General features: G+C 35.2%; 1 protein-coding gene across 19 annotated transcripts in view; it reads right to left on the bottom strand.

Annotated features, from left to right (window-relative positions):
• PHF20L1 (PHD finger protein 20 like 1) overlaps window positions 1-12,149 on the bottom strand; it is a 61,822-nt gene that overhangs the window by 31,940 nt on the left and 17,733 nt on the right. For 10 of the 19 annotated variants that reach the window (XM_075495289.1, XM_075495288.1, XM_075495287.1 and 7 more), the window contains 5 exons: window positions 11,432-11,560; window positions 6,892-6,974; window positions 2,850-3,102; window positions 642-839; window positions 230-436 (listed from right to left, as the gene is read on the bottom strand). In XM_075495289.1, the coding sequence (XP_075351404.1) occupies window positions 230-436; window positions 642-839; window positions 2,850-3,102; window positions 6,892-6,974; window positions 11,432-11,560 (870 nt within the window). The remainder of the gene's footprint in view (window positions 1-229; window positions 437-641; window positions 840-2,849; window positions 3,103-6,891; window positions 6,975-11,431; window positions 11,561-12,149) is intronic. The other 9 variants (XM_075495299.1, XM_075495291.1, XM_075495301.1 and 6 more) reach the window with 3 other exon arrangements.

The raw sequence follows: 12,149 nt of genomic DNA, 5'->3' as shown, positions 1-12,149 counted from the left end.
TTCCCCACTCTCAGATCCTCCTTAAAGCGTGTTAGAAAAAGTGCTAATGCAGCTCCAAGCCAGGGGAAGACGAAGGATATGCAGATGGATGAACCCCAGGAAGAGGGGCAGGTTTGCGGGTGCGCAGGAAAAAAAAAAAAAAGTATCCCCTCCTTCTGTGTGACTGAATACATACACGTTTTAACCCTACAGCTACAAACCTAACTGGTTGTATACTGAATCTCTTTACCTGACGCTGTTGTAGCTACTCTTCCATCAGTTACTGCTTTGGAAGAAAGATATGTAATCATCTGAATATCTTCCTTGTCTTTACTGGGATATTCATTACGGAAAGTGGATTCTGTGGATAATGGTGCTGTAACTTCCAAACTACGGCTTAAATCAAGGGGGAGACATGGTCCACGCTTCTCAAGTGACATATGAGCAACATCAGGTACTACATAAAAGAAAAAATGTAATATTAAAAAAGATACATAGGTCCAACAAACAACAGTTTGGATTGCAGCGTTACATAACATAGGAACAGCATACAGCTTTAGCTACAATAAGTCAAAATATCCATTAGATGAAAACCGTGAAAGGTCTAATTTTTATGATTCAATTTCTCTTGGGCAGTTCTTTATTAGATTAAGATACATTACCCTCCAATTTTGATGACTGTTGGTTTTGACCACTGATGGAGAACACTTTTCCATCAGTAACTGAAGAGGGAGAAGAAACTTTTTCTACAGAATCATCAGGCAAGGAGCAAGTGGCTAAACGCTGTGATCTTCTTCTCCGTTGGCTATGTTTGTAGGATCTAGGGGAATTCACTGGCTGTGATGGACCTAAAAAGAGATCTTTCAATGTTCATGAAGCAGAGAGATATACCATAATCTTACCGCAGTATTTGAGATCTAAAGATGGGGAGTGCTTTAAATAGCTCTTATTTGCAAAGCTGATAATCACAGCAGAACTAGTAAAAGTAATTAAAACCTGTGACTACCAGGAGCAAAAAAAGTTACGCTCGAGATATGATTCTGCTGTTTGCTAATTATACATTATTAGGGCATGTACTTCCCCACTGATAAAGGCTGTTGTTTTAGGCAAACAGTGTATTTACAATAAGCACCCCCCCATATAACCCATGAGAGTAGGCTACTTATAATGGAAGGGGGCAGTAGGATTTAACAGTAAACAGAACAAATTATCACAGTTAAAGATCTAAAAAGTCATGGATAGTGGTAACATACAACTTAAATAATCAAAAGCAGTGTTTAATTTTATATCCCACCTCCCATCTTCTGCTAACCTGATATCAATACCCCAACTACATTTCAAATGCACACTGCCAATGCATGGCACAGTAAGAAGGCTCAAGAACCTCACTCTTAAAATAAAAAAAGGGGGGGAGGGGATCGATATAGGTTAATATAGGCCTGATTCATTAAAAACAAAAAACCCACATTCCCTTACACCTCTCCAATTTTACCCAGTTTCACAAACTTTTGCCTTAGAAAAACATTTTAGTCATTATTACACTGTAAATCACTGTTCTCTCCTTTTCTTAAGCAGTTTTTAGAGTCAAAGATGTACAGATTTAAAAATAAAGACAAAGCAAAATTAAACTTCCGTCAGAGGTGGTAAAGACTCAGAAGCCAAAGATTAAAAGACAGCACTAAGAAGATCTAAGCTATTAAGTAACCCATTTTTAAATTAGCTAATTTTTTAAATATTGCTACAGAGAAGTCTAACTTACTCCAAAATACAAACATGCTCAGGGAAAACTACTTACCATTATTTTAGGGGTGGGAAGGGAAGACATATTACAATATACATGACCGCTAATATTTTGTGGGGACAAAATACAACTTATACCAATGTGTCCTGAGTAAATAAAGATGGCTAAATTTGCACCCCTCCTTCTCCCATTCATTTAAAGTTATCTGTGAGAAAAGATTAAAAGAAACTTATCTCCTAACGGAAAATATCAAATCAAGGGTAAGGGGAACACACAATGCAGGAATAGTCTTCCATCCTCAACCGCTATTCTAAAAGTGAAACAAAACCGTAGCTTTTGACTTACTGGAACCCACATTTATTTTAACTGCTGGCCTCATCATTTAATGTTCGTCAGGCAACAAAGAGCCTGAGCCTAAGCAACACTAAAAAACTAATGTAATCTCAAAATTTATAGAAATATTTTAATATTCACAAAAAAATAGCATATTCAAGGATGCAGCATAAACCTTTCCCTGTTCTTCTGATAACCAATGTTTTGGTACTTTGCAAATCAGTTACAAATGTTAACAAGCTGAACACCTATGGTATTATTCTGAGACAAAGAAACCAAATTTTTTATTTGTCCGCACCACAGATCTTGAACCCATCTTCTCTTTCACATCATATTTGGAGGAAATATCACATAAGGTGAAGAATGCCACAGCCAACAGGTACAGCACATCAGCCTGCTGAAGGTGGAATTTCTCAGAGAAAGAAAGGTCCACAACCAAGGTGTACGTCTTTTCTTTTTAATGAATCAGGCCCCTTCAGAAGAGAGGTTTGATTTTTCCTGTATCACTGTTAATGCTAATGTGGAGATTTAAGCTGGAGGGAAAGTCAACCATTAAAAGCCACGACTCTATAAATATAAATGTATTATTTAAATGTATTATTTCCAGTAGAGTAATTCATATGCCTTATTATGTGACTTGACTTTTAAAATACTGAGCTACCCCTGATTCTCCCGCTTGGACCTTTTATTTAAAGCAGATTCATTTTTAAAAGCAATAGCCATTTACAAGCAAAAAAAATTTCTGTATATTTCTTATAAGTAATTACGGTATTTTTTTTAAAATGTCTGTGCTCACTAGTTTTATTTATCACAGAAGAAGGAAGCTGAGAGACCAGCGTCAAATCCTCGACTTGTATTAATTCTGGGGAAAGTGGTGATTTAGGGGGCTTTATACACCCAGAAGAATCTCCAGATTCTTGTTTGCATTTCTTGCTGCGAGCCTTTCCTGAAGACAAAGTTGAGGATAACAGTGCAGGTTTCTGAATGTTGGCAGAACTGCTAATATCAGCTTCATTTTTTTTCTGACTTTGTGGTTTAGGTGAAATCTCCTGAATAAATAATAAAAAATTGATACTTTTATTTCAGTTTCTTCGCTGTAGTTCTTGTATTCTATTTTGATCTTTTTAAAAGCAACTTTAGTATTCAAAACACATTTTAAAGCAACATTATTTTCAGTACAAATGAAAACTATTCAAAATGCAACACATTAAACTTTTTATTTTAAAGGAGCACTATCAATTATTTTCAGTATTCAGAACACCCTCATTTCTTACTATTTGAAATACCTGCAAAAAGCCTGAAAACAAAATATTTTTCCTCTATTCCCATTTTAAAAATTCACAAGTCTTTTAGTTTCTGTCCTTTTCATCTTCAGTAGACCAGAACTGTCAGTGTTGTCTCAAAGTATAACTTGGAGAACACTTGTTACAAGCTAGAATACATACACTGACCCACAATCACAGACTATCTCAAGTTGGAAGGGACCCATCAGGATCATTGAGTCCATCTCCCTACTCCTTGCAGGACTACCTAAAACTAAACCATATGACTAAGTGTTGTCCAGATGCTCCCTAAACTCTGACAGGCTTTTGCACTGCTATGAGCAAGCAACCCTTGTTCAGAGGATTGCAGTTCTAAAAAGAGTTGCCAAGATTTTCCCTCTACAGTCATTTCCCTGACCATAGCAAAGAAAAAATTTAAAAAATTACTCAGGAAAACTTTGTTTAACACAAATTTCATTTTTAGAGAGAACCTGAAAAAGTTGATAATGCTCCTTAAAGGAATGTCTGAAAACAATAAAAAGTTTCCAAATACTGAACACACTCTCACACAACCCCTTTCAGTGCTGGGAGTCTGGATTTCACCACATTATATGTTTGTGCAAACACATGAAGAAATCACAACTTCTAGCACCACAGGGTTAAACAGATTGCTAACTGTTGGGGAAAAATGAGCAGATAAAGAGTTAAAACAGTTTTTGAAGGAAAAAAAGAAAATATCAACATATAATGCAGCTTTCCAATTTCATAAATTTTCATCCTTCTTAACACGCATACTGAAGTATTATTTTTAGACAATTAGCATGCATTGACAGACATTAGCATTTTAGATTTTTAACTGGAAGTTCTTCCTACTTTACTGAATAAACTGTGCATGTGTTACAACTTGCCCAATAATGGCAAACTACAATATCTGAACATAATTTCTTAAACCTGTCCCCTTTCTTGTCCCAGTTACATCACACAGCACCATCTAATAAAACCGTAACTAACGAGGTAGAAAGATATTTCTAGAATGTGTGCACCACTTTATCCAAACTAAAAACGTCACATCTCTGATGATTTGAGGGTATTATTGGGTTTTGTTATAAATCACAATTTTATTTTCCACTGGAACTTTCCACGTTCCAATGGAAAAAAAAAAAAAAAGGGGGCAAAACAAAAAACCACAAGTGTACATTCTATGTTTGCAAAAGGGCACACCCCTGAATGCTACATGAATAGCTTGCTGGAAGTAACATGTAAAGATCCGGTGCAAAACATCCCATTCAGCAGACATCAGTTCTACCTTGAATAACTCAATTACACATGTACTAAGTGCACTTTATTCATTTAAATAAAATATTCCATGAACTGTAGAGTATACCTATGCTGGTTATGAGAGGTATTACCAGAAATTAATTAGAGTCGTAACTTGTAAATAAACAATTTTATTGTTCATCTTCACAGATGTGAAAGACATTACTACAGCATCCATTACTTTCAAATTACAAAGTTATTTAAACAAGATTAAAAAAATTAAATTAATATTTTGATAAGGTGCTTAACCTCTTAACAGGACAAATTAACATTAAAAACCTTAATGAATTAATGTTATTCATCTAATCAGGTCTTGGTCAAAAGGAAATATAACATGACATACCCTAATACAGTTAAATAAACTACTGTATCTGCAACTAATCATCTGAGGTTTTGGGTTTAAGACAACTGTAAACTAAAAATATATAAATATAAATAAAATAAGCTTCCATCAACAAAGTCAGTTTTCGGCTATTGGCCTGAATACTTCTACCATGTTCTGTATTACATTATTAAAAAAACCTACAAGATATTTTACCCATTCAATTTTATAGCAGTAGCAGACAAAACCTCTAAGGAATGTCAGCTTTGCTATTGGAAAACCTTTTGGGGAGGTATATAACTCGGCCATTTTAATTTTAATTTGGGCAGGAACTTAATGAAAAAAAGCTTTAAGCTCAAAAATTTTCCTCCCCACAGTTAATCATTTAAATGTTTGTGAGGTTTCTGGTTTTAGTTAGAAGCAAAGGAATAGGACAATTTGGGATTTTAGATGCCTCTTTAAAGGAGCTTAACTAGTATTTCCAAAAATGAGGTTTTTCAGACCATTAGCATGTAAACAATGACAGAGACATCTCTTTTTATATCTAATCAATAAAACAGAAACAGCCGAGTTACTAAGTCTAAGAAGTAACAAAAAGTTTTTAGTAAATATGCACTGTAGTTTATACTGTTGCATACACAGTCTATGTAAACCACAAAGTCCCATTCGCTGTAATGGGATTCTGCATGGTAAGATTTACATTGTAATGATTCTTCCAAAAACAACATGCTGTAAGCCATTTCACAGTTTTTTGCACATTGAAAATATCACACACAGTAGCAATAAAATCATAGCATCTTTAATATGCAAAAATTTGAGAAATGGAATGTCATGTCAATACATTGTAAACCTTTATGCAAAATATCGGTCAATGCATTGACACCGTAGTGGCTCAGTTAGCCGTTACAGTGACAGCATTAAAAACAGAAAATCATGTTCCATTGACAAGACTCGCATCCAATGCGGCGTCAATGGAAAAACCACAGCAATGCAATTATATATCAGCTCTAAAGAACCAGTACAACCAAAATATCAAATAAAGTTTGGGGTAGGGACTGTTCATAGAGTGTGCCGGGGCTTAAGAACATAAGTGCTCTTTTAAGAATTGTGGGCAGCAAGGCTATTTTATTAAAATGCTGCTATTAAAGAAGAATGAAAATGAATACAAAAAAGCTGTATTAAAACTACATTAAGGCTCTGATTTAAATCACCGGAAAACAAAGATGTCCTGAATCAAGACTACTGTTCATCCTTAGCTTGCTTTACCATGCTTAGGCATTCAGCCCTTTTAATATGCAAGATAATGCACAACTCGGAGTCAAGCAATGCCTGAACACAACGGAATAAGCCAAAGATAAAATGGCAGCCTTCAGGTCCTGCAAATATGCAGGTTTAAAAATCAGACCCTTAACATTATTTAAAAGTTTCTTTTTTGTATTTATTAAAATACACACCCTTGCAAAATGTATGGCTCATTGAGCGGTTCATAAAACACATACAAGCCTACAACACCAAATTCTTACAATATAAAAGAAACTTCTTTTAAAAGAAGTTCTACTTGATGTCAAAAACCCTGTTTCAAACACAAATTAAATTTGTGTAAGGGCCTTTTCCTAAGCCAGTCATGGTCATGGTTCCAGCTATAAAGCTGGACCTTGGAACACTGGTCTCCTCACATTTGTTGCACGGAGACTTCATTTTTCTTTGTTTTCTGTTAGTTTTCTAACACAAAAGCTCATTACTGAAATTCAAGTCAACACTGTGTTTAGAGACAATTAAATTCCATACTTCTGGCTCTGCCAGAAATGTAAACATAAGATCAATTTCCAGTTCCCTATTATATCTGAAGGGGCAAATTTTAATGTTGTAGGTACTACATCTCCATGGCACACTCCAGTGGGAACCTTGCAAAAGAATCAAACTCTACCATTTCATACCTGCTCCAGGACTGGAGCTGTTTCTTTGTTGCCTTCCTTTTTTTCAGCACCATCCGCAACAACAGCTTTGGATGCCAATAAACCTTATGAGAAAAATTGCAGAGATTTTTAGTTAGAAGCAGCTTGAAACAAGAATTAGTGGAAAACAAAGCAAAACAGTGAGACAAGAAATATGAACTGCTTATATCTACAACATAATTATCTCTGAAACAGCTCCACACAAAGCTGAACACTTTAAAACAGAAGAAACAAAGTTAAAGGATGATCCCATGACACTGCCCTTTCACAAAAGGTAATTCTCTTGGCATTTCCACTAACAAGATGAAAAACAAATTACCAATTGTAAAATAATGCCTCACAATCCTTTTAAAGCCCAAGCGCTTGGGCTTTAAAACCAAGCCTATGATATTTAAATAAATTTTGAGAGATCAAAATTATTTACAAACCTTTTCTATCTCTCCTCTTTCCAGTCTTTAAGAAATTCCCATTAGAATTTGTATTACTACTTCTTAACTCTAACACATGCAAACCTTTCTTAGACAGAATAGAACAAAGGATTTAATTTCTAAACGAATATTCTCAGCAATGGAGCTCCCAAATTACCTCAATAACAAGATCATATTGGGAGCAAATACATCAGAATATGTCACTTCATTTATGAACTCATATACAATATCACTACTATAAATAAATCTGTGAAAGACAAGGTAACATAAATATGAGGAAGCTTTTTGTTGGCTAAGCATAGAGCAATAGCTTCAGTTCTGCTTCACACAATAACTTCAATTACCTAAGTATGCAGAGAAAAAAAAGTTCTATGCCATAAGACTGATGGCAGAACTGATAAAACCTGGAAGAAAAAAAAAAAATCACAAATCTGAATAAAAGTTACTATTATAATCCTTGGGAATGCCAATATTGAGGGTGGAGAGTTTAAGCCCTCAGAAATAACTTGAGCTGACAAATCCACAGGAAGTTCCTATTGCATTCCATGAAAAATTATATACGCTCAAAACTAATTTACAGTGCACAATGCCCAAGGAATTATAAATTAGTGAAGCCTGGGCCCTCAGGAAGTGTTTAGGGCATTAAAAAAACCCCACAAAAACATGCACACAAAACACAGTGTGGTATTTTGCTAGAGAGCTATCACATTTCAGCATTCCACAATAAATACTAGATGCTTTTTTTTTTTTTTCCATTTACTCTTTACATTAGATTAAGTTATGCTTCAGTTTACTGGAAAGTAGTTATGTTTTAAATAAAGTTTTTCAGAACACCACATCCATACAAGAGGTGTAAATTAATTGATTTTACAGCTAAATAGGCTAACTGAAAAGCAGAAACTTACTTAGCCCTATTACATTAATAAAAATAAATTATCAGGTAAGATATTAATTCTGCATTAGGCTTCATAAAAGTTGTATATTTCATGGTCCTAAATAAACCTTTGTGACTCAAATTATCCTGTGTAAATCAAGTTGCAAAATGCTCTTTATATTGACAACCATGCATTACAATAAAAAGCATAAAATAATTTTCAAAATTAAGTGAAGGAGAGTTTTAAATACTAAGCAACAAACTACAGTCTATAAGGCAGCTTTTGTGGTTCTACAAACCACAGGTTGCCCAGAGAAGTTATGGATGCCCCATCATTGGCAGTGTTCAAGGTCAGGTTGGACAGGGCCTTGAGCAACCTGATCTAGTTGAAGATGTCCCTGCCCCGGCAGGGGGGTTGGACTAGATGACCTTTAAAGGTCCCTTCCAACTCAAACCATTCTATGATTTTTATTTCTAGATAGATGCTCAGTACTTAGAAAGTAAAGCCGTGAAATGAACCTAGATTCTGTCAGACCGGTGAATATATAACCCTTCTTATTTCCTTCTTCTCTGCCCCGTTAAGTATCTTTCTAACCAATCACCATGCTTGTAGAAAGACAAAACTCCACAAGCTACTACAACAGCAGGACTACAGGTTCACCATCCCATTAGTAACAGCACGTAATAAATAAAAAGCATGGGGTGGCATAGTGAGCCAGAAGTGTTTTGTTCTGTAAGCTTGCTGCAGATGTTACCTGTTCGTTTAGGTATCAACACTGCAGCAGGAGATGTGGAAGCAAGCATTCCAACAGAGGCAAAAACTAATCGGAAGAAGACATCAATACATGCTTAGCAGGAGACATCCTTCACCTTCGGGAAACATAATTTCCCCCAGTGGCAGTAGCAGAAGAAAAAGGAGCAAAGGAAGCAACTTTATTTTGTTGAATGGTGAGCAAAGAACACCAGATGCAGCTGTTGCCCTCACGGCAGACAAGGAGAACCTTATGCAACAAATACTGAATGCTGAATTGAAATCCAGAAAACAGTTCCCTTCAGACAGCCTCCTACAACCACATTATTTGCTCTATTTCCCCAATACAGCCATAAGACACTTGGTAAATGAATGTTTTCCTAACAGCTACAATGCTTTACGATTCTTTTGTAGCCATTCTGATGGGCACAGCAGCATGATTCCCCACCTTCCTTCAAATCTAAAAGCTCATGCTGGAAACACAAATGACAATTTACAAGTATTTCAAGCATAAGAAATAAGCACGTAGCAAGAGGAAGTTTGATCATCAGCAGTTACATTTTCAAATACTCCATTATATGCAACAATAAAAAAAGCCTACTACAGTATCAGTTGCAGAAGTGTGTTGAGAACAGTTACACAAAGTAACTACCAAGCATGATAAATTTCATCTTGTAATTAAAGGATTAATTCACTTTCATTGAATGGTAACATATTCTCTGCTAGCAGAGCATGCTTTCATGGAGACAGAGAGACACTGTTTTTAGAATGATAACAAAGTCAATGGCTGCAACATGATGTTTTCTGATTATTCAGTTCAGTCTACATGAGCCCTTCTGACTGCTATTATTCTCACAAAGCTCCTTAGAAAAGGAGAACCTATCCACAAGCACAGGAAAACATAATTTCTAGAGCTACAGGTTTTTCAGCTGGTTTTGGTATCTCCTGCTACTAACTGCTATTGGAAAGAAATTAACAGGGCTCTGTAAATATATATCACTAGTATATATCTTATACTTCTACTGCTCATGGCAGCAAATTAATTTGGGACTTAAGTGAGGGTGTATGCGCTATGGGCAAAGGAGAGTAAAAATGAGGCTGATAAATCAGACATCTGTCAACTAAACTTGGTACCAAATAAGAAGCCTTCCCAGAAAGAAAATGCTGGAGGTAGAAGGTGGGGTTTTCTAAAGACTGCTTCCTTCATATCATGTTCCATACTGACCCATTTCACTTATTTTCTCCTTTACATTGAAGTAAGCGTTGAAAGACTGAAACAGAACCACACTCATAAGAAAACTGACTCAACATCCTCAACTGCTGACATATGAAAGGTTGGATCAGCCAAAACAAGTATGAAAAAAACCTCATCAAGCATTCTAGTAAATCAGGCTATTTTTACCTTACAGAAACAAGTAAGACTTTTTATATGAATGACCATACCCTATCTACTCCAACAAAAAAACCCAAACAAAAGAACCCTCTCATCTGTAGCATAGAAAAGTTTGTCAGACTTCAAACAAAATATTATTTACTAGAATAACGAGTAGAATGCATTTTTATCTTACTGTCTGTCCAAGGGCCCCTCTGTTAAGGGGGGGACTTCACGACTTCTTTCTACCCAGCTTTTGAAATGCACCTGGTACTTTCCCAGCACAGGTACAAACCTATTACCTCATCCTAAATACTGACAGGATCAATCCTGGCAACACAATTCACTTATTGTGAGGCATGGGGGAGGAGGGATACAAATTGAAATAATTTTTCCACAGTTAAGTAAATTTCTATTAAATGGTGGAATAAAATGCATTTTTCAACTTTTAAAGGTAAGACCAATAATCTATTATTCCATTTCCTGTTGCATAAAATATTCTATAGCTGTATACTTGTTTTCCACTAATACCTTGGAGTAATAAACTTAGGGAATGATGCCTTAGACACTGAAAAAAACATTTCAGATCTTCATTGCTTCAATTTGTAGCTAGGCTTGTATACTTTTAAATTACATACTGTAAACTTTTTTCAAGAACAGTTTTACTTCATGACAAACTATGACAAAAAACATTTAGTTTTTCCACAGCTAACAAAAGCTTTAATTTACAGTGGTGGTGTGTTACTCATGACCACGTTAGGAACTTGTACAAACCCCAAATTCACCCAATAATGGAGAAAATTGTGCAACTGGAGTTAAAACATACTCAAGAAATTCATAAGTTCAGGATGGTTACCTCCCTAGAAAACTAAAAAGACCAAGTCAAGTCTGAGACTATTCTCTGAATTTATGAACAAGGTAGATTTTATTACCATTTATAGATTCCTTTAAAATTCCAAACAAGTAAAAGACTGTAGTGAATATCTGCCTCATGAATATGCTTTTATCCATCTACTTTAGTACCTTACATGTAAGCATGTATATTTCACTACATTAAAAAGGAAAAAAGTCAACAACAAAAAGAAGTAGTATTTTACCAGTGATCTTGTTAAGACGAGCTCTCTTTGCCTGAAATGAGTTGCCTAGATTACTTTTCCTCTTGTGTGATAACGTGCTCTCTGCCTGTACAAAGGCCATCTTTGGAACATCCACTACAGGAAATCCTACTTTAAAACAGAAGAGAAATCTAATAAACTCACATTTCATAAATACATAACAACATCCAAAATACGTAAGTATTTCAGAACTGCTATTAGAATACTGCAGTAAAGAAACTTCAGAATTCTACTAAAAATGAAAATGACACATTCCAAAGATTTAGTATTACACATTGAAGCATTAGATGCAGATTACCTCAAAATTTGTAATTTTTACTCAATATTATGAGAAATGCAGTATTAAAGACTATTAAAATGAACAAATTCTTATCAACCCACAAATAGTTTCAAACATCCCTGAATATGGATATATCATCCATATTGGAATTTTTTTTCTTAGAACAGGATCAGGGATTATCTCACAGGTAACAGAAGATGCAGGAACATGAACCAAAGCGTACAGTGAAGTCATTAAAAAAAACCTACGTTCTGCTCTCGTTAGAGCTAGTTAGAAGTTTTGCACAAGGAGTAAATGCTGACTGAACTGCATTTATTTGATAAAAATTGTTTCTGAACTGATTGTTACGTATCATAAAGTTATCATAATAGCAAATGAGACATCTTCCTCTAGAAATACTAGTTATTACTTAACTGCAAA

The sequence above is a fragment of the Mycteria americana genome, chromosome 2 (genome assembly GCF_035582795.1).
Source record: "Mycteria americana isolate JAX WOST 10 ecotype Jacksonville Zoo and Gardens chromosome 2, USCA_MyAme_1.0, whole genome shotgun sequence".
NCBI lineage: Eukaryota > Metazoa > Chordata > Aves > Ciconiiformes > Ciconiidae > Mycteria > Mycteria americana.
Note: the sequence above shows the minus strand (reverse complement) of the source record. Positions and strands in the feature narration are given on the sequence as shown.